The 22,103-nt window shown below is 40.6% G+C and overlaps 2 protein-coding genes across 3 annotated transcripts in view; one reads left to right on the top strand and one right to left on the bottom strand.

Moving 5' to 3' along the window:
- Positions 1–1,694: 1,694 nt before the first annotated feature.
- On the bottom strand, positions 1,695–3,237 carry LOC132277973 (protein FAR1-RELATED SEQUENCE 5-like). The gene is made up of 4 exons (XM_059779812.1): positions 3,148–3,237; positions 2,724–2,977; positions 2,068–2,663; positions 1,695–1,963 (listed from the first exon to the last, which is right to left on the bottom strand). Exons 1-4 carry the CDS (start codon positions 3,235–3,237, stop codon positions 1,695–1,697), a joined length of 1,209 nt encoding a protein of 402 aa, XP_059635795.1.
- A 5,932-nt stretch (positions 3,238–9,169) lies between these two features.
- LOC132279103 (glutamate receptor 2.8-like) overlaps positions 9,170–22,103 on the top strand; it is a 31,559-nt gene continuing 18,625 nt past the window's right edge. For both annotated transcript variants that reach the window (XM_059781031.1, XM_059781030.1), the window contains exon 1: positions 9,170–9,462. In XM_059781031.1, the coding sequence (XP_059637014.1) occupies positions 9,448–9,462 (15 nt within the window). In that variant the 5' untranslated portion in view covers positions 9,170–9,447. The remainder of the gene's footprint in view (positions 9,463–22,103) is intronic.

Genomic DNA, 22,103 nt, shown 5'->3' with positions numbered 1-22,103 from the left:
CTCTCTCTTATCAAGCTCAAGTCAAGGCTCTCTCCCCTCCAAGGAACACCTCCAACCACTTCATAAAGAAGGAAGATGGCATTGAGGAAACCAATGTGCAAGTGGCTGAAATTGAGCCATTTCCGAGTGCAATCTGCCAGAATTTCGAGCACTCGAAGGGTGGTCTCGAGCACTCGAAATTAGTGTAATGAGCAACATGCAATTCTTGCCCATCTCTGACCCACTGTGGAAGAATGACCATAACTTTGTGCTCCAAACTCCGAATGATGATCTGTTTGAAGATTTGGAGAGCTGATTCAGATCTTTAAAAATTTCATGTTTTGATGAAGACCCAATTCTTAATTCTGAGTGGTCGAAAATGGGGAGAAAGGCAGAACTTCAGTGCTGCCAGGCATTTCTGCGCACCTCTGGTAAGAAGATCTTAACTCTCTGCTCCGAACTCCGAATGATGAACCGCTTGAAGATTTGGAAAGCTGATTCAGAGCTCTAAATCTTTTGTGTTATGATGGAAGTCCAGTTCTTGAGTTTGCTAGGTCAAAAATGGCAACAAAAGTCAGGTTCTACTGCTGCCAGAATTTCAGAATTGGCACCCTTTTTGTTCAAAATTCCACAAGGCATCATTTTTGCTTCCTTTTTGCAATTTAACTTGAAAATGTACAAAAACATGCAAATGGAGATAATCTACATAAAATAATCAATTAATGGACTTTGTGAATGTAATTTAGGGTGCTTGAATATACAGTATTCGGCGCTTATCATCCTGCCCTATCAAATTCTTCAGACATGAATATGTGTGATGGAATTTCAGCACCCTTTAAACAATCAAACCATCAACTCAAGTGTTACGATGTACATATATTTTTGGATATGTGAAACTTAGAAGAACACTCATATTGTGTAAAATATATGAAGGGGTGGTAATACCAGCACTGCAACCTATCACTCTGGCAACAACGCCACCATTGGAATTCTATATAACACGATATGAGGAGTTTGTTGTTTAAAAATTGTATAATGACAACAGAGATAAAACGATAAACATAACAGAGTAAAACCACGCACATAAAGCTAAATACATGCATGATAAGGCTAAGGGTATGTACCTCCAAATTACGGTTGTCAGTCTTTTTCTTCTTTCTAATGGTTTTTTCTAACGCAGATACTAACCTACGCCTTCTTCCTTTCGATGTATCTTTGGTGGCAATCCCCTTCAAATTCAAATTGGAATGCTTTGCACAATGTCTTTGGTGGCAGCCGTGATTAGGTATTGATCCTTCCGCAATTTGTTTCAAATTACTAAGCTACATCAAAACATTATTGAATCCGTCGTGGCTGAGAGATACAATGGAAGATATTTCTGTGAGCTGACGACAAAGTATTCTGTGCCATCGTCTCATCTCAAGTCTAGGATCCGTCAGCACATCTGGGCCAATTAATTCTTCCAACCTGCCGTCCTCCGCATTTTTTGTCCACCTTTTCAAAACATATCGGCTCGGTATTTTGCTCGCATACATCTTATCTCTGAGGACTTGTAGAGTATGGCTGCACATGACACCCTCCATTTTAAACTTTCCATAAGAATAAGACAAATGGTTGTCACGTGTCCGTATCATTTGCCGTATCACCTTCTGATTATATAGCGTAACTTCATACACATATTCCCCGTTACCATTGTCATTGCAGTTCAGGATATACTAACTCATACAAGCTATTAATAATTGTTCCTGAAAAAGTTCAAATATGTTAGCAGTGTACACATGTCCAGCGTGATCTAATATAGGAGATCTTGTTTTCATCCTAGGCATCTTTTGGACCAAATCATATTCAGCTTCATACTCCTTGTACCTTTTGTCGTACAACAACATGTCGAAATGCTTGAAGAAATCTGGAAGTGCATATTGTCTAGATAAGTACTGTTTTAACCCACTGTTGAAGCTTTCACTTAGCTGTGTGGTACACTTAGCTGTGTGGTACGCATACCAACATACCATACATTTTTTACGTATGCTTTGGCCCATACATGTTTCAAATGAAACAAGTTAGCCAACCATGTATTATTCTCCATACCAAATTCCCTTTCCATCAAAGACCATTCCTGTAAAAACTTATTATGTTCCTTAATGTCAAACATTAATTTGGAGATCACACTTTTTATGCCTTTCCCACCAACAGACATGTTGCTGATATGCTTTTGTGCATTAAGCATGAGGTGCCACGTACACAGATGGTGATTTGTGTCGGGCATTACTTCTGCTAATTCCTTTGCCATTGCTGCGTCTTGGTCAGTCAATATTGTCCTTGGCACTTTACGCGACATTGCATTCAAGAATGTATTAAACAACCAAGCAAACGAATCCGCCGTCTCATCATACATGAAAGCGGCACCAAACACACATGTCTGCCGAAGATGGTTCAAACTAAGAAAAACACCCAAAGGTCTGTTACCTTGGACAAGTTTGTACGTTGTATCAAATGTAACCACATCTCCAAAATGGCCATAATCTGATATCATTTTCGAATCCGCCCAAAAAATATTAGTTATCATTGTATCTTTGTCCAGTTGGATAGCATGAAAAAATGATGGATCTTCCCATGAATGAGTTTGGAAATAATTCATGAGCCAACCCGCCGTTCCACACTCTAGCTCATTCTGTCTTCTTGTCCTAATATAATTTTGTACATCAACCTTGGTGTAACCAATTGCTTCTCTACCTCCAACTTACCTGGAGCTTAATTCAAAGGCTTTACGAACTGCTATTCCAGAATCACAAGCCAACTCTACATCAATACCTTGCACTGAGCTGATTTTTCGCTGCAATGGCATCATGTGGGTGCACTGCTGCATGATAAGGGGATGGTTGTGACTTTCTTCAAACTGTCTTACAATGAACTTTTGCAAACCAACATCATACCTTACAAACATGCGTGCACCATAGTTTGTGCGTGTTTCAGCCCTTGGTTTCTTAAACCCTCCTTGCTACAAACAAACAACCTAGATGTTATTTTTCCATCCTTCCGACTTTTATTTGCGTACTCCTTCCAAATACTAAAACCGACTCTGCCACCATAATTGTTGTAAAAATCATACGCCGCATCTTCAAAATCAAACTCCATTTCAAGACATGGTTTACATTGTACTTCATGTACCTCATAATCTGATTCGCTATCTGTATCTTCAATATTAATTGTTCCATCTTCCATATCTTCAATATTAATAGTTCCATCTTCCATGGCCATAACTTAAATATAAAACCTACAAATGTAAGCATAACACGTAAGTATTAGCATAGTTCAACTATCACCACCTTTCACTAACATGTAGCAACAGTTTAATAAACATAACATCAAGTATTTTACCTAACATCTGCACATCAAATTGATAGAATAATATAATGCATATCCACATATGCATACACTTTTCCAACATGTGACAGTACTTATATGAAGTTATCATACAAAAAAAAAAACCTAACATACTTCAACAGAACCTCATAAAGGCAATTCATTTATAGTGGGAATTAAATGAAGTTTTGCACTGAACAACATATCAACACTTTAATAAATAAATCATCACATCTTTTAACTACCATCTTGACATGAATTTAAGTGATAGTAATATAATGCATATCCACACTTTCATACACTTGTGCAACATGTGGGAAGCAAATGAACTTTTGAACTGAACAACATAACTTTTTAGAAACAGGTGTCAACAGTTTACTGAAAAAAAATCACATCTTTTACCTAACATATATTTATACACTTTTTCAACATGTGGCACCACTTATATGAACATGTCATACAAAATTATTCCTAACATACTTCAACCAACCTCATAAATGAAAAGCATTTAAAATGGGAATCAAAAAAACTTTTGAACTGGACAGCATAATCTTTTACAAACAGATGTCAACATTTTAATAAATACACCATCACATCTTTAACTCGACAGCATAACCTTTTACAAACAGGTATCAACAGTTTAATAAATACACCATCACATCTTTAACCTAATATCTTCACATGATTTTAACAAATAGAGTAATATAATGTAAGTCCACACATTCATACACTTTTCCACCATGTGCCACAACATATATGACCAAGTCATACAAAATTATTCCATTCCTAATATACTATCACAACTTTTGAACTCAACAATATAACCTTTTACAAACACATGTCAACAGTGTAATGAATAAACTATCACAACTTTTACCTAACATCATGACCTAATTTTCACAGATTGAGTAATATAATTCATGTGCACACATTCATACACTTTTCCAACATGTGGCACCACTTTTATGGACATGTCATACAAAATTATTCCTAACATACATCAACTGAACCTCATTAAGGCAAATCATTTCAAGTGGGAAGCAAATGCACTTTTTCAACTCAACAACATAACATTTTACGAATAGGTGTCAACAATGTAATGAATAAACTATCACAACTTTTACCTAACATCATGACCTGAATTTAAGAGATTGAGTAATATAATTCATGTGCAAACATTTATACACTTTTTCAACATGTGGCACCACTTATATGGACATGTCATACAAAATTATTCCTAACATACATCAGCTAAACTTCATTAAGGCAAATCATTTCAAGTGGGAAGTAAAAGCACTTTTCAACTCAACAACATAACCTTTTACAAACAAGTGTCAACAATGTAATGAATAAACTATCACAACTTTTACCTAACATTATGACCTGAATTTAACAGATTGAGTAATATAATACATGTGCACACATTCATACACTTTTCCAACATGTGACACCACTTATATGGACATACCATACAAAATTATTCCTCATATACTTCAACTGAAACTCATAGAGGCATTTAAAGTGGGAAGCAAATGAATTTTACAACTGAACAACATAACCTTATACAAACAGGTATCAACAGTTCAATAAAAAAATATCATATCTTTTACTTAACATCTATTCATATACTTTTCTAACATGTGGCATTACTTATATGACGATGTCATACAAAATTATTCATAACGTACTTCAACTTAACCTCATAAAGGAAAATCATTTAAGGTGGGAAACAAATGAACTTCTGAAATGGAGAACATAACCTTAAACATCAGAAGTGTCAACAATTTAAAAAATAAAACATCACATCTTTAACCTAACATCTTTACTTGATTTTAACAGATAGAGTCATATAATGCATGTCCACACATTCATACACTTTTCCAACATGTGGCACTACTAATATGAACATGTCATACAAAATATATCACATTCACAATTGCTATAATCACAAATTCAATTACTATAATCACATGTAAAATAGGGTTATAAATTACATGTAAACACATATCTACACTGCTATAAATATTATCACACTTTACACTGTTTTGTTGTGTCTTAATTTATTAAATCAAAATTAATTCAAGGGTTATTTAAAAAACCAAATACAAAACAAATGCCCTAATACATCACAATTTCAATTAGTATAATCAGATGAGAAATAGACTTATAAATTATATGTAAACACATATGTCCACTGTAAAAAATATTATCTCTCTCACACTATTTTTTTGTGTCTTCATTGAATCGTATATAATTCAGGGGTTTTGTATTTCATAACCCAAATGTAAAACAAAATTAGTAATATATCACAAATTTAGTGATTATACCATGTAAAATAAACTTATAAATAACATGTAAATAAAACTATAGACTCTGCAAATTTTCTAATACATATGCAGAACAACAAACAAAGTAAAATTTAGTTTCACTGAAATTTAAAAAAATGTAGAAAAACAAACAAACCAAATTCTTGTACAAATATATATGCTTATTTGAAGACGGACAATGTGTAGGAAGCTTGAGTTGAATTTCAGAGGAAGAGAGACGTGAACGAAGCTTGGTCTTTGGCCGGATTCTTCAGACTTCAATTTCAGAGGGAGAAACACCTGAACGAAGCTTGGAAGCTTGAATTTCAGAGGGAGAGTTGAATTTTCGAGGAAGAGAGACGTCAACGAAGCTTGGTCTTTGGCCGGATTCTTCACACTTCAATTTCAGCCGGAGAAACACCTGAACGAAGCTTAGTCATTCGCCGGATAGATAGACTGATGGAGACAGACCATTTCAAAAGCTTCACCTTCAGTTCTTCATAATGATACAAAAAAAATTTCAGATACAAATAATGATACAAAATTTGTGAATAAACATTTTACTTTTGGGGAGACAGAGGGAGACAGACCTGAACGAAGCTTCAATTTCAGACGGAGAATTGAATTTCAGAGGAAGAGAGACATGAACGAAGCGTCTTTCGCCAGAGACTTCAAACTTCAATTTAAGAGGGACAATCACCTGTACGAACCTTGGCCATTCGCTGGATATACAGACCGAGGGAGAGAGATCATTTCAATAGCTTCAACTTTGGCCGGATTGTTATTCAGCTGCCGGAATATTGGTCAGTCACCGGATTCTTCATGACTTCAATTAGAGAGAGAGAGAGGGCAGAATTTCAGACACTTGGGGGGAATAAGATTTGAGAATTTGGGGGGAAAAGAAGTAACAATATTTGGAGGGAAATTTAAGCTTGTATTTGTCCATAACTATATAAACTTCTTCTACACATATATACATAATAGTATATATATAAATAAAGTAAATACTTTTTTTACCAACTTGTCATGTCACGCTTCCATGTTAGCAATGGACACCCTCCAGTAAGAGGGTGCCCGGAGAAGATTTTTTCCCTAAACTGAATGGTACCTGAGCTACATTTTGATAAGAATAAGATGTGACAGCAGTGTTCCTCTTGTTTCGGAGAAACTACAGGGGAGGGGCCCTTCCCTTGGATTTATTCACATCATCCAATTAATTCCTTTCAAAGTCACCGCCAATTTTCTATGATATATTTGGAGCTACTTACTACTAATATTTTCCATCCCATGCTCAAACGCATAATCATGCTATACATAATTCAATAATAACTGGCCCCACTGACGGATATATCAATAATTTATCAATCTTATTTCCTTCCATTTTTTAATTTTTTAAAATTTTTATTATTATTATTATTTTTTATGAAATTCACACCGGCCATGTCAACCACCCACCAAATAATGTCGGCATTAAACTTTCAACTCTATCAATGGTGTATAAAAACGAACTCTGTAACTGTAAACAAAGCACTCTTTTGGTACATTTGCTACAAAGTATCGAAAAAAACATAATCGAGGAAAGTTACCGAAGTTGATTTTTCTCTCTTTACCATAGTGTTGCTAAATTAGTAAATTCTAATTGCAAATATTTAAGGATTCATATTTATTTTAGTAAAATGATTAAAGCCAATGCAATTGTTGTATGATTGTATCACACAATTTAGCTGAAAAACTAATTATTCTTGGTTAAGTTTGAAAATTGTATGAAAACCAAAAGTTTTATTTCTTTATTATTATTATTATTTTAATATATATATATATATGTATGCATGCATACTATAAACATTTTTGCAAATTAAGCACTTGTAGAACTTTTAATTTCATGTCACTCTCAGAACATGGGTCTTAAGTTGAAAGACATGACATTGTGGGGACCTTGATGCCTATTGCGTTGTATGCTTTCGTGGAAACCCAAAGAAAAGGGTAGATTCATATTCATAGTCTATTTATTTTGTTATTCAATGCATTTAAAAGTCTTTGACATAAAACAACGTCCCAAAACGAGGATTGAATTTAAAGACTTGCCCCTCTCTTAGGCCTTTTGTGCTTGACCTCTTTTGTTTATTGCACTTGTCTTCATCAACTAGGTGTCTCTTTTATTTCATCAGTTAATTTCTCTATTTATATTTTTATTTTATACCGATTAAATTTTAAAATTCTAAAATTATCGCACAGTTCTAAAATTCACTTTTTAATTTAATCTCTTTCTTTTCTTCTTTTTTATTTTTTTTTTAATTTTTTTTTATATCAATGGGCACTCTGTATCTTTACAGACTACAATCCTCTCTTCAACTATTTTTTCTTTATTGCAACCTATGATACTTAAAAATACTTGGTTTTTCTTTTAAATTTGTATGAAATTCTTGCTTAATATAATAATTTATCTAGGACCATTGTACATTTAACAAACGATAGCATTCTAAATCAAAGTAAAATTCTGATATTTATTATTTTGTCAGAAAAAAAAAAAAAAAAAAATTCTTTGGGATAAACAAGTTTGGGTTCTCAATTTTGTTATTATTATTATTTTTTGGTTAAATAAATTTTATTAAACAGAGAAAAGAAACATACAAGAACAATAAGGGACAAGCCCAATAGGGAGCTTAATGTTACGCCCCGCAACCAGAGGTTACGCCACACAGGTGCCACTCAACTTGATAAGTTCCAAGTCCGTGACATTAAGCATGTATCGGACCATACATTTATTTGGCAGGCTTGGACTCTCTATATCTATTAATTTAATTTCTAATTCTTCTTGTCTTGTAATATATATATATATATATATATAGATCGGATTATCATATGGAATTATTTGAACGAGATATAGATTTATTAGACTGATTCCTTAGGTGATGATATCAAATTAGATAAAGCACCAACTAATCCGTATCAGACTAAAATAGCTCAATTTAACATCCTAGCAGTGAGAGATGAACTCTCAATTCAATAACTGAAAATATGAGCTCAAAACAAGAAGACTCTTGTCATGTAATTTCATGGCTCAGAAAAAGGTATGAAATGAATTACATAAATCACTAAGAAAAAACACGTTAATTGATATTATTTTTACAACTTTCTTACGTGTTTTCATTTTAATCAAATACATGCAGAATTCTTATTTTCCTTTATTTAAGGTAAAAAGATATACTTTTACAGCAATAACAAGAAACTTAATCACAACGATATATATATATATATATATATATTTTTTCACCAGTTAACAGTAGTAATCAGTGTTCTTGCAAAGTATTTATTGTATCCACGTAACCACGTTCTATAATCTATTTTTTTCCCTTTTAATTAAAAATTTATTAAAATAATACTATAGTTGAAATGGTAAACATAATAATTATCTGTTCCTTCCAGGAAAGTTCTCACCATCTCTCACTCTATTTCAAATAATAATATACTTATATATATACACACATACTATATAATTTAATATTTTGAACTCACTTGACTATTTATCATTCGCCCAATTGTTGGGCGTAGTTGCTGTGTATGACCTCACTGCATTTATATATTACTTTGCTTTGGAGACTAAGCAATCTATTTATTATTATTATTTTTTGGGTTAGTAAGATTTAGGCAACCCTATAAATCAGCAAGCAAGTGATCGAACAAACCTCTGCATTTGGGACGAGAAGTTGCAAAATGGACTGCAAGCATTGTCTACGTTCCTCGCTTTTCTTCATCTTATTGTGGTTGCCTTTCACGTTCAAGTTCATAAGTGTTGTCGATGCAGCTTCCCCAGGTACTTTATTGTTTATTTTTTAAAACAAGAAATCTACACATTCATGTGTCTTTAAGGTCACTTAAATTCACACCTTTCACTTTGAAAAAAAAAAAAAAAAAAAAATCAATCCGTGATAGGGGTCCAACTAAAAACATCTGATTTGCTTCCAATTCTTATGTGGCTATGCCACATCGTACCCTTAACTAAGAAAAAAAATGCTGGATATATATATATATATATATATATAATTGGTTTTCTTTCTAAGGTTGAAAGTTATGACCACATGATTTTCCCTCCCTGCGATTTCCCATCTCTCATCTCTCTTCATCTTTTTCCTTTTCGGTTCTTGCCTATCCTTGATTTCGAGAGAAATCAGAGTATTTGTTTATGCTGGTTTGCAAAATCAAATATAAACAAGATTGCAAATTCGTTTAAGGGAGTTCAATTAACTTATAAATAATGAAACTTATAATTAATGAATCTCATGGGAACATGCATTTTGTAATGGGAATGCCAAATGCATAATCTTCCATAATAACACCTACAAAAAATCTGTTCTTGAATTAGCCACTACAATTCAGAAACATACCTATAAAGATTTAGAAACATACCACATATTAGAGTTGTCTTCTAAAGTTAAAGAGAGAGAGAGCACAAATTGAAGAGACAGAATAGAATGGAAACAACAGGAAGATGGTAGAAACGGGATAGAATCGAAGCTAGTACAAAAATCACTTACGCTATTTGGCAATAAATGAATTCAAAAAATAAAATATTCACAAAACTATGTTCATTAAATAACCACAAAATTTTAGAAATATACTCATGAAAATCCAGATTAGGGACTGTAGGTGCAGAATTTCGATCAACCAATAATGATTAAGAAAAATAAAACAACTCACTCAATCAATAGTAAAAATAAACAAGAACAATATATATCGAAGCGTAGAATTACTTGATTTCCTTATTGGAGGTCTAAGCCTCTATTTATATACAAAAGATTGTAAAATTATGGTAGGACTCGCGTTGCTTGCCCTCCAATTCTTTCTATATAAACATTCTTTACTAATAGAGTTCTTTCCATTGTTTAATTTTCCATACATAGAACTTGCCTTGTATAGAACTTCCTATCTCAGAATTTTCCTTCTACGGTAAATCCTTCAACTAGTAGGACTTGTGCATTCTTGAATAACTGGGCTGAACATACTTTGATCCGGCTGGGTTTGGGTAACGGACCGGATGTTAAATGTTAACAAGTTGGACTGATGACCTCTTGATTCGGCCTTGATGGAGGTTAGAGGACAAATAACAATGGTCTTGGGCTAAAAATACCCTCAATTTGGGCTTGAGCATGATGGGCCTTATATGTCCTTGGAATGTAGATATGTGTAGTGATTACGTGTGCGCTTTTTATTGAAAGGAGTTTTTTTCCCTCCATGCTTTGCCCCAAATTTCATTTTTAATTGAGTGACGGCTCCCATTAAAGAAGGAATTGAAACCGGTTTTTTATTTTGCTTCAAAAACGGTTCGAGGTCTTTCTTTATTACTCCGTTATACAAGATTCTACAAGAGTTACATTCGCCCTTGCTGCCCTCCTGCGTTCTTCATTCCATCACCTTGTTAGGTTAGTTTTTTTTTTTCACATCTTTCTCTTCAATCTTTCATTATGAGTACTTCATCTACTCCCGAACGTATAGACATTGGGGATTCTGAATCCACACCTTCATCTTCCCCCATTCGCATTAGGGCTCCCCCTCCTAGGGTTTCTACAGATCGTCTTTCGTTGAATCAATTAGGTACTTCCCCCCTTCCAGCCGAGACATCCACCTCAGGCTCTGATAATGTTCTTACTCATGAAGAGAGGAAAGCAATCATCTCTATTCGCCGCATCAAGTTCTCTATTGCTTCGGTAATGGAAGAATTTGATATTCCTTAGGGAGTAGAAATTGTAGAATATCCCGAGGGTGTCGATTTTACCTCCGGCAAGGGAATTGAAGAGAGTGAATTGCTTCTTTCGATAGGGCATCTTAGCGCCCTCCGGTTCCCTCTTCACCCCTTCTATCATTTAGTTTTCAACAAGTTAGGTCTTGCCCCCCTTTAGGTAAACCCTAATTTCTTTCGCATCCTTTCTGCACTGTTGGTGCACCGGAAATTAGAGGCTCTGGATTTGACCTTTGCCGACCTTCTGCTTACTTATAATATATCTAAGCATGGGACCGAGCCTGGCCGCTTCTTTTTTACCTCTCCCCTTCATCAGAGGATATGCACGAACCTTCCTTCATCCGAGAAGAAGTGGAAAGAAATGATGGTTATAGTTAAAGGAAAATGGTTCGTGCCTCGATCAATTACACTCCCCATCCCGCGCAAATTCGGGAAATTAGGTATAGAATACTTAACCTCCCTTCATACCAAGTGTTCTGCCTGTTTTCCTTGCCAAGTCTTAATGTTTCGCCGTACTTATGAGTTTCTTGGTGTTTTTTCAGCTACATTCCCATCCTCCGCAGCAAGGAATAGACTTTCTTTTCTTGAGGACCGAGTCTGGAGTGACCCCTCGCCTATCGAGGACCTGCTAACTTCTTCAAACCTCAAGGATATTGCCTCCAGTGCTGTTGCTGCAGACCTCATGGATCTGTCTCTACCATCCTTTGATAGTTTCCCCATGACTGAGGAGGAGATACGGAGGGCTGAGGCTTTAAAAAAGAAAGCCGAAGATGCCCAACCCTTGGTCGTTATTAGGTCTATTGAGGGTGAAGTAGAGGCTGAGGAACCACCAATAAAGAAATCTCGCCTCAACCCCTCATCCTCTGGCAAGGGCAAGGTCCCTTCTAAAAACAGAAGGAAAAAGGCTGGAGAGGCCGAACCTGAAGATGAAGTCAGGGCATTTGTTCTGGCTGAAACTGGGGCTCCTTGGACTCCTTCCTTCACCAGGGCTGACAAGTCAGTCCTACATTCAGGGGATTCTGTGATCACAGACCCTTCAGCTGCACTAGCTGTGGCCCGAGGGATGTGGCTCCTAAAGGACGAGGAAGCCATCGGCCAAATGGGATTGGAACAGCTACTCCCCTCCTCCCCGGTCCGGGCCATAGAGGTTCGTATTGCTCCTTCAGAATTATGTTACTCTTGCTTACTCATGTTTCCATTTATGCTCATATTTGTTCCTCTGTTATACAGGGTCTATAGCACACCATGGCCCTCTGCGCCACTGCTGAAGCCCAATCCCTTTCCATCAAGAAGCTGGAGAAGGATCTTGACAATGCAGAGAAGAGAGCCACCACTGCCTCTACCAATCTGAAGATAGCTTCTGAAGCCAAGGATGTGTATAAGAGGCAGTTGGCTACCTCTGAGGCTAAGGTGGATTCTCTTCAGGCCGAAATTCAACGCTTGACCGAGGCTCTTACTACTTGCTTCAAGGCGGGGAAGCAAATACAGGGGCACTACTCCTGTCTGGCACACCTGGCTAGTGCTAAAGCGTTCCGGTCTGGCTATCATCAGGGCTCGAGCCCTAGGACGATGGATCCGAACGCTTTTGACAAGCAGGTGGGGGTGCACTTCCCATATGATGAAGGGCCACAGGCTTTGGAAGCTGAAATCCGCTTTGCCGAGATGGTGAAGGCGCACCTGAAGGGTACTCCTAGCTCTTCTACCCCTGCGGCTTCAATTCCTCCTACCCCAAGTCCTACTGTAGTGGATGCTTTTGAATCTACTCCCTTCGATCCGAAGAGGAAGTAGAACTATGTATTTCGTTTTTATTGACAGTATGTTTGGGATAATAAATATAATTTTTGTTTTAGGCTTTCAATACCTGATTTGTTTTTGCTGTATGTTTTTGATATTGTTCATACTTTTCTGACTGGTAATGTTTTTATGACAAACAAAACACATTGTCTTTATGCTTCGGATTTATGCTATCCGAGAAAAAGCAAGGATGGTGGGAAGAAAGAGATCCTTTTAACAGTTTAATTGATATCTCAGGATGACTCATATGGATAATGATCTAACTGTTACGTGAACTCTTCTTGCCTTTGACTTGCCTACAGTAGACGTATACATACTCTTTCTTTCTCGTGTGTTCCTGATGTGGGGTGGATCATGATGAACTTATGATATATCCACACCCACAGGGTATTAAACACTTGGAGTCCGGAGGAAAAAGTTCTGATCCGGCCACCAGAGGTCTGAAGCGAATTGTTTCTCGGCACTGAGTGTGGAGGAATAGGACACTTAGGGTCCGAAGCAGTCTCGGACACTTAGAATCCGAGGTGAATTGATCCTCGGCACTGAATTGTGGAGGAATATTGCTGAATAGGAAACTTAGGGTCCGAAGCTGTCTCGGACACTTAGGATCCGAGGCGAATTAAATACTCCCTGGCGCGGAGCCGGAGGGGAGGTTTTGCCGAGCCGGACACTTAGGGTCCGAGGCGGGATTTTTGCCGAGCCGAACACTTAGGGTCCGAGGCGAGATTTTTGCGGAGTCGGACACTTAGGGTCCGAGGCGAATGAACTACTCCCCGGCGCTGAGCCTGAGGGGAGGTTAAATGAATTACTCCCCGGCGCTGAGCCTGAGGGGAGGTTTTGCCGAGCCGGACACTTAGAGTCCGAGGCGAGATTTTTGCCGAGCCGGACACTTAGGGTCCGAGGCGAGATTTTTGCCGAGCCGAACACTCAGGGTCCGAGGCGAATGAACTACTCCCCGGCGCTGAGACTAAGGGGAGGTTAAATGAATTACTCCCCAGCGCTGAGCCTGAGGGGAGGTTTTGCCGAGCCGGACACTTAGAGTCCGAGGCGAGATTTTTGCCGAGCCGGACACTTAGGGTCCGAGGCGAGATTTTTGCCGAGCCGGACACTCAGGGTCCGAGGCGAATGAACTACTCCCCGGCGCTGAGACTGAGGGGAAGTTTGTTTATATTTTTTCTCAAACAACTTATCATGAGGCCGAGGATTCAAAAATGATAAGAGGCCAAGAAAGCGAGTAACAGTGGCTGTGAAGTTTCCTATTTGTTGACTTTAGAGACTTTTCTCCTCCACTGATACTCCCTTCTTGGCAACCAAATGTAGTGGACCACGCATATATGAACTGCATTTCTTTTCTATTTCTATCCGATGTGGGATACAGACTAAATTTTGTCAAAAAGGTCGGTGTAAGGAATGCCTCTAGTATCGAGCTTGACAGCCTTAAATACCAGTGGGCCCTCCTTACACCATAATTAACTATTTGAATATTCTCATATAGAACAGAATGTAGCACATACTTTTTGTCGATGTGGGATAGAAAGTTTTAAGCATAGGCCATAACTCATGTTTTTTTTTCTTAAAAATCATTGTGACGAATGCTTTTTAGCAGCTTGCTTCTAATTGCATAAAAATTGCATAGTGCGACTTGGCATGCATAAAAATTGCCTAATGCGACGCATGCATAAAAGTTGCATAATCATAGAGTAGTATGGCCCCCATTTTTATAGAAAGAAATAAATAGAGTAGAGTTGTACTGAATATAGAAGCAAAATAAAGAAAAGTTTGGCTGACTGTGGACATACTCAACCTTATTTGTGAAGAATTTGTAGCAAAATTGACAAACTTAACTAATGGAAATACCTTTTAAGGTGTATTGCGTTCCAAGGACGCGCAATGGGACGTCCGCCAGCTTTAGCCAATCGATATGCTCCTTTCCCCACTACTTTGGTAACCCTGTAGGGTCCGGTCCAATTAGGTTCCAGTTTCTTTACATAAGCTGTCTCTTGCTTCAAAACCCAATCTCCTACCACAAAGCTCCTGAATCTGACGCGTTTGTTATAACTGTTACACACCTGCTGTTGGTATGCCGCGAGCCGAATTGCTGCTGCATCTCTCCTTTCGTCCACAAGATCAAGGCTATGTTCGAGTTGTTGCTCATTGTTCCCTTCCAGTACCAAGGATGTCCGAAGGGTTGGAATTATGGACTCGGTAGGAATGACAGCTTCGGATCCATATGCCATAACAAATGGGCTTTCTCCCGTGGGTCGTCTTGGAGTGGTTCGATAAGCTCAGAGCACTTGAGGGAGATTCTCGTACCATTTTGTCTTCAATTTCTCCAATTTCTTCTTTAAGCACCCAAATATCGTGCGATTAGTTATTTCAGCTTGCCCATTGCCTTGTAGATGACTAACTGCAGCCAATTTTTGCAGGATTCCATGTTCGTTAAAGAACTTTCTTGTACTTCTGTTATCGAGGTTCTTACCATTGTCCATTACAATGACTTTTGGTACCCCAAACCGGCAAATAATGTTGCTCCAAATGAAATGCTTTACTTCTTCATGGGTGACGCTAGAGAAGGCTTCAGCTTCCACCCACTTGGTGAAGTAATCCATAGCCAGAAGCACATGCTCCTTTTTTTCCACGGTTTTGGGTAACGGTCCTACTACATCAATCCCCCATTGGGTGAACGGCCATGGATTAGCCATGGCGTGCAAACCTTCGGCAGGTTGATGCTTTATTGGACCATGGCGCTGACACTTGTCACATCTTCTTGGGTATTCTTCGGCATTCCGAGCCAAGTATGGCCAAAAATAACCTTGGGTTAGAATTTTGTGTGCAAGGGATCTTCCTCCCGAGTGATTTCCACAATCTCCTTCATGAATTTGTTTTAGAATTGTGAGAGCCTCAGTAGGGGTTAAACACTTGAGATAAGGACCGAAGAATGACCTTCGATATAACTGGTTATTGATGATTGAGTATTTAGCCGCGGTAAGCCTAATGTCACGGGCCTAGAGATTTGGCGCAGCGGCACGGCCCGTGCGGCACCAAGGCGTTGCTTCAGCTCGCGCAAGCGCCCTGGTCAGCCACCACGACCTGCCCTCCCAAGGATACATGCTGACTGGTTTCGGCCTGCCATGGCCTCATCAGGGGAACGGCTCCAGCTCCCGACCAGTTTGTGCAGGGATGGCCAACTCCCTTCTTCATAGTCAAGTCCAAGACTAGCGACAAGCACCTCGAACTGAACCGAGTCGGCCTGCCTGAACTCTGAAAAGGTACCATCCTGTGGTCCTGCACGCCCCTTCCCTGGAACCATTCCCAGTCAATGAATGTTCTTAGCCAACCAGCATGCGTATCTTCTATGCTCATGGCGTCGTTAGGAATCGGATCGTGACATTTTCCCCCACCCAAATCCTGCGACGCCCTCGTCGCAGTGCGGCGCTGACTCCGCTGCGTCCAACATTCCAAAGTCTGTCTCCTCCAAGTGGTATGCTCGCCTGCCCACCATCGCTTCCTTGTACAACCCCTGGCTGCACTCGCCCAATGATAGGGTTTCGGGCTAAAGGGACGCCCACTTCTTCGGGACGCAACCCCACGTTATGCCGCCTCCGCGACACCCCGAGCAAACAAGCGCCCTCCGGCTGACTTGATACCCGCCCTTCACAACGGTTTGCACGCCTCTTGAACTTGCAAGAACTTTGGTGCGCGCGGCCCTCCGGCCATCCGATGCGCGCGGCCCTCCGGCTTAAAGGACGCATCTTCATGGGGAGATAGAGGCTCTCCTCCAACAGCATTGATTGCCCACCGACGCTTTTTCAGTGCACCGTCTTCATTCTCAAGACCCCCGGATCGACAAGGGGGCACACCTCTGTGCTTTTCCCCAAGTCCTGCTCTGATACCATTTGTCACGGGCCTAGAGATTTGGCGCAGCGGCACGGCCCGTGCGGCACCAAGGCGCTGCTTCAGCTCGCGCAAGCGCCCTGGTCAGCCACCACGACCTGCCCTCCCAAGGATACATGCTGACTGGTTTCGGCCTGCCATGGCCTCATTAGGGGAACGGCTCCAGCTCCCGACCAGTTTGTGCAGGGATGGCCAACTCCCTTCTTCATAGTCAAGTCCAAGACTAGCGACAAGCACCTCGAACTGAACCGAGTCGGCCTGCCTGAACTCTGAAAAGGTACCATCCTGTGGTCCTGCACGCCACTTCCCTGGAACCATTCCCAGTCAATGAATGTTCTTAGCCAACCAGCATGCGTATCTTCTATGCTCATGGCGTCGTTAGGAATCGGATCGTGACACTAAGCTTCCTTGCCTCAGCTTTTTGATTTGGGAGAACTCCCTCCTTGAGGTAGGCCTCGATTGGATCAATCCAGCATGGCTCGCGTGGAACTTACGGGATCACCATCACCTCTTGCCGGGGATTAATGCTAGGTTCTTCGAGAACATCGATTGGAACAAGCCGAATCAACTCTTCGTCTGAAGATGAAGCGGCTGCGGCCAATCAATCTGCTTCGGCATTTTCATCTCGTGGTACCTGATGGAATTCGATTTGATCGAACTCCCGGATGACACTCTCCACAGCATCTTTGTATGACTTCATACGTTCCTCCTTGGGATAATAGTGCCCTGTCACTTGATTGATCACAAGCTGTGAGTCACTAAAAACTTTTAAACACCGTACCTGTAGCTGTTTAGCTAGCCGAAGTCCGGCAAGCAACGCCTCATACTCGGCCTCGTTATTAGTAGCTGGGAAATCTAGCAAAATTGACTGCTGCAGCTTGGTACCCACGGGTGTTGTGATGTCAATCCCGGCCACTGCCCTTTTCTGGTTGGAAGAGCCATCAACCCGTAACTCCCAGTACCGCTCTTGAAGTGTCGGTTCCTCAGATTGATCTTCATACTCTAGTAGGAAATCCGCTACTGACTGCCCCTTGTGAGATACCTTCGGTGCATAGGTGATATCAAAAGAGCTAAGTTCAATAGCCCATTTTGTAATTCGACAAGACAAGTCTGGTTTAGCTAGGATAGCCCGTATAGGGTGATTTGTAAGTACCACTATGTTATGAGATTCGAAGTAATTTCGAAGTTTCCTCTTGGCATAAATTAACGCCAGGATTATCTTTTCCGTCTTGCTGTACCGTGTCTCGGCATCCGTCATCGTTTTGCTTGTGTAAAAGATTGGGTGCTGAACCTTGCCTCCTTCTTTGATCAACACTGCGCTTGTTGCTACAGCTGATACTGCCAAGTACAGGATGAGAGTGTCTCCGGGCGTTGGAGCAGAAAGGATTGGGGGTTTTGTCATATAGCTTTTCAATTGATTGAGAGCTTCCTGCTGCTGAGGTCCCCACATGTCTTTGTTTTTGGATCGAATAGCGTCAAAGAAAGGTTTATACTTATCAGATAATCGGGATATGAACTGGCTGAGGGCCGCAACTCGGCCAGTTAGAACTTGCACTTCCCTGCGGGTTTTTGGCTCTTGGTTCTGTATGAGTGCCTTTGCCTGAGCTGGGCTTACTTCTATTCCTCTTTTATTTACAATGTGCCCGAGGAACTGTCCTGAAGAGACGGCGAAGGAGCACTTGGTGGGGTTCAGCTTCATATTGTACCTCTTGAGAGTATCGAAGACCTCCTAGAGGTGCTTCGGGTGATCCTCTTTCCGTATACTTTTGACCACCATGTCATCGATATAGGCTTCAACTGTATTCCCCAGTAGATTGTTGAAAATTTTATTGACAAGTCACTGGTATGTGGCTCCGGCATTCTTTAGACCGAAGGGCATCACTCTGTAGCAGTAAGTACCCGTCTCTGTGATGAAAGCGGTTTTCTCCTTATCTTCAGGATTCATGGGAATCTGATTATAGCCGGAGTATGCATCGAGGAATGTGAGCCTCTCATAACCTGTCGTAGCATCCACCATTTGATCAATCTTGGGCAGAGGGAAGCTATCTTTTGGGCAAGCTTTGTTAAGGTTGGTATAATCTACGCATACCCTCCATTTCCCATTCTTCTTTTGAACGATTACTACATTTGAGAGCCATTGTGGGTATTGCACCTCTCGAATGAATCCTGCTTGTAATAGTTTATTTACTTCCTCGGCTATTATGCGATTCCATTCATGTGAACCGTCGGTGCCTCTGCTTGACTGGCCTGAATTCTGGGTTAACCCTCAAACTATGGCATGAGACCGTAGGTTCGATCCCTACCATGTCCGAGTGATCCCAGGCAAAGACATCCGAATTGCACCGAATGACCCTAATCAATGTTTCCTTCTCTTCGGCTGTGCAAGATGAGCTAATGTAGATGACCTTCTGAGGGTCTCCGAGGACTACCTCTATAGCTTCGAGGGACTCCTCGGTAGGTGCTTCAGCCTCGGCTTCTTCCTCTGCCTTGAGATACTTGGGCAGAGGATACTGTAACTGCTATTTGATTGCGTATTTGGGATTCGCCTCTAACTGAGGTGATTTCGACGCCTTCTTTGCTTCATGTAGCGTTAGCATGTAACATTCTTTTATAGAAACCTGGTCTCCCCAGAGGTCGATGGCCTCCCTGCCATCTGGGGATAAACACCTCATTACTTGATGAAGGGTAGAGGGGACTCCGTTCATACGATGGATCCAACCTCTCCCCATAATGAGGTTATAAGATGGATGAATTTCCGTCGCTACAAAGTTCTCCTTCAGAGTCCTCTTTGCTGCAGTAACGAATAGATCGATCACCCCAAGCGGATTCACCTTAGTACCATCAAACCCCATTAGGGGGCTAAAAGTTGGCCTGATGGACGATGGTGAAACCCCCAGCTGATCGAAGGCTGCTTTTGTAATGATGTTGGCACTACTTCCCGGATCTATCAGCACCCTCCTAATCATATAATTCGCTACTAGGAGGCTAATGACCAAGGGGTCCTCATGCAGACGCTGGACTCTAGACAGATCATTGTTACCGAATCCAATGTTGATGCTGCTTGGTGCAACCGTGTTTACCGAAGACAATCTTCGTAACTTATGAGCCTCTCTCAGCCTGGATCTGTACAACTCTTCATCATCCTCTGACCTTCCGTGTATGGCATGGATAACCTTTACCTGACCGCCCTCTACCCATCGAGGGTTAACCTCCCGAGGTTTTACGCACTCCTTCGTGGCGAGATACTCCCCCAACTCTCCTCTTGCTATCATGCTTTCTACCTGTCGCTGAAGGGACCTACAGTCATTGGTGGTATGCCCATAGTCTCTATGGTAGGCACAATGTTTGCTTTTGTCCCTCTGTTCCAAGGGTTGTTTCATGGGCTGAGGAGTTGCGAACCTCATCTTATTCTCTTAGAATAGGCGCGCTAAGGTAGTACGGAGAGTGGTAAGCCTGTCCTCTGTCCTTTGCCTCTTCTCAAGCGCTTGGGTGACTTGCGTGGTAACATGAGGTACCTTCTGCATCCTTGTGCTTGCAGCTTTCTCTCGATACTTGTTTTCCACTATGACGAGGGTAGCGTGCTGTGCGCGGTGGGCTACGTTTTCCTCCAACCGAATGTAGATTTGTGCCCTAGGGTTCAAAGTCTGCATATCCGGGGGGGAATATTTGATCAAGGATGTGTGAAACTTGGTTCCCTGGATCATTGCCAACTTAAATGTTTCGATTGTCGTGGCAGGGTGGCAATCTGCTATCTCCGAGGCTTCCATGTTAAACCTGGATAAGAAATTTTGCAGAGTTTCTCCCTTTCTTTGCCTTATGGTGAAAAGGCTGGCGATACTTTTCTTCTGCTTCTTATTTCCGCAATACTGGGCTAAGAACATAGTGCACAAGGTCTCATAATCAGGGATAGACTTGTGCGGCCTATTCCTGAACCATTCTAACGCTGCTCCGGTTAAACTGGTAGGAAAAACCTTACACATCCACGGATCGTTATGATCGTCCAGTGCCATCTTTTGCGCATAATGATCGAGATGCCGAGAGGGGTCTCCTGCCCCATCGAACTGGGTGAAGGATGGCATAGTGAACTTCTTTGGTCTCTCCACAAGGTACACATCGTCAGTAAATGGGGTCTTGACCAAGGAGTTCTTGTGCTCTTTAGCCATCTCGGCTGGTGTCTGAACTCTTAATAGCTTCTTTTCATCGAAGGCATCTTGTACGCGTGCGCCATCTGGAACGCAATTGGACCATACCGTAAGCCTATGGCTGGACTTGGCTTGTTCGTCCTGTGTGCGACGCGGGAGATTATCCGAAGAAACCACCTCGGACCTTGTCCTTTGCTGTTGCTGAACCTCATTAGGTCGAGCCCCGTTGGGTGGTGTCCCTTTGGCCAGAGGCTCGTGAACTGGAGGTAAATTCTGGGTGGGGGGTGGTGCTGCAGCATCGCCTGGTGGTGGTTGTGGCGTTAGCCTGGCCATTGCCGTGTGCAGCGTATGAGTTTGCTGCTGAAGCGCAGCTATCTGGGCGACACTCGTATCGTTTGCTTGCCGGAGTGTCTCAAATTGGTGCAAGAACTCCTCTCGCATCTTTTGCATCAATTCTATCTATTGATTCATTGCTGACTCTCCGTTTGACATTCCAGATACGACTAAGGATTTGATTTGAAGAACAAGTGGGAATATATTTTTATACGATTCCCACAGACGGCGCCAAAGTGTAGGTGCAGAATTTCGCTCAACCAATAATGATTAAGAAAAATAAAACAACTCACTCAATCAATAGTAAAAATAAACAAGAACAATATATGTCGAAGCGTAGAATTGCTTGATTTCCTTATTGGAGGTCTAAGCCTCTATTTATATACAAAAGATTGTAAAATTATGGTAGGACTCGCGTTGCTTGCCCTCCAATTCTTTCTATATAAACATTCTTTACTAATAGAGTTCTTTCCATTGTTTAATTTTCCATACATAGAACTTGCCTTGTATAGAACTTCCTATCTCAGAATTTTCCTTCTACGGTAAATCCTTCAA

The sequence above is a fragment of the Cornus florida genome, unplaced genomic scaffold (genome assembly GCF_030987335.1).
Source record: "Cornus florida cultivar Cherokee Brave unplaced genomic scaffold, ASM3098733v1 CherokeeBrave_3.0.0_Hap2_Chr10, whole genome shotgun sequence".
NCBI classification, from domain to species: Eukaryota; Viridiplantae; Streptophyta; class Magnoliopsida; order Cornales; family Cornaceae; genus Cornus; species Cornus florida.
This window is presented reverse-complemented; position numbering and strand designations above follow the sequence as displayed.

Coding starts and splice junctions, on each gene's coding strand:
- LOC132277973 (XM_059779812.1), bottom strand. CDS start 3,237: ATGGCCATGGAAGATGGAACTATTAATATTGAAGATATGGAAGATGGA. Junction 2,978..3,147: donor ATAGCGAATCAGATTATGAG/GTACATGAAGTA, acceptor GTTTGTTTGTAG/CAAGGAGGGTTTAAGAAACC. Junction 1,964..2,067: donor TTTGATGGAAAGGGAATTTG/GTATGGAGAATA, acceptor CGTACCACACAG/CTAAGTGTACCACACAGCTA.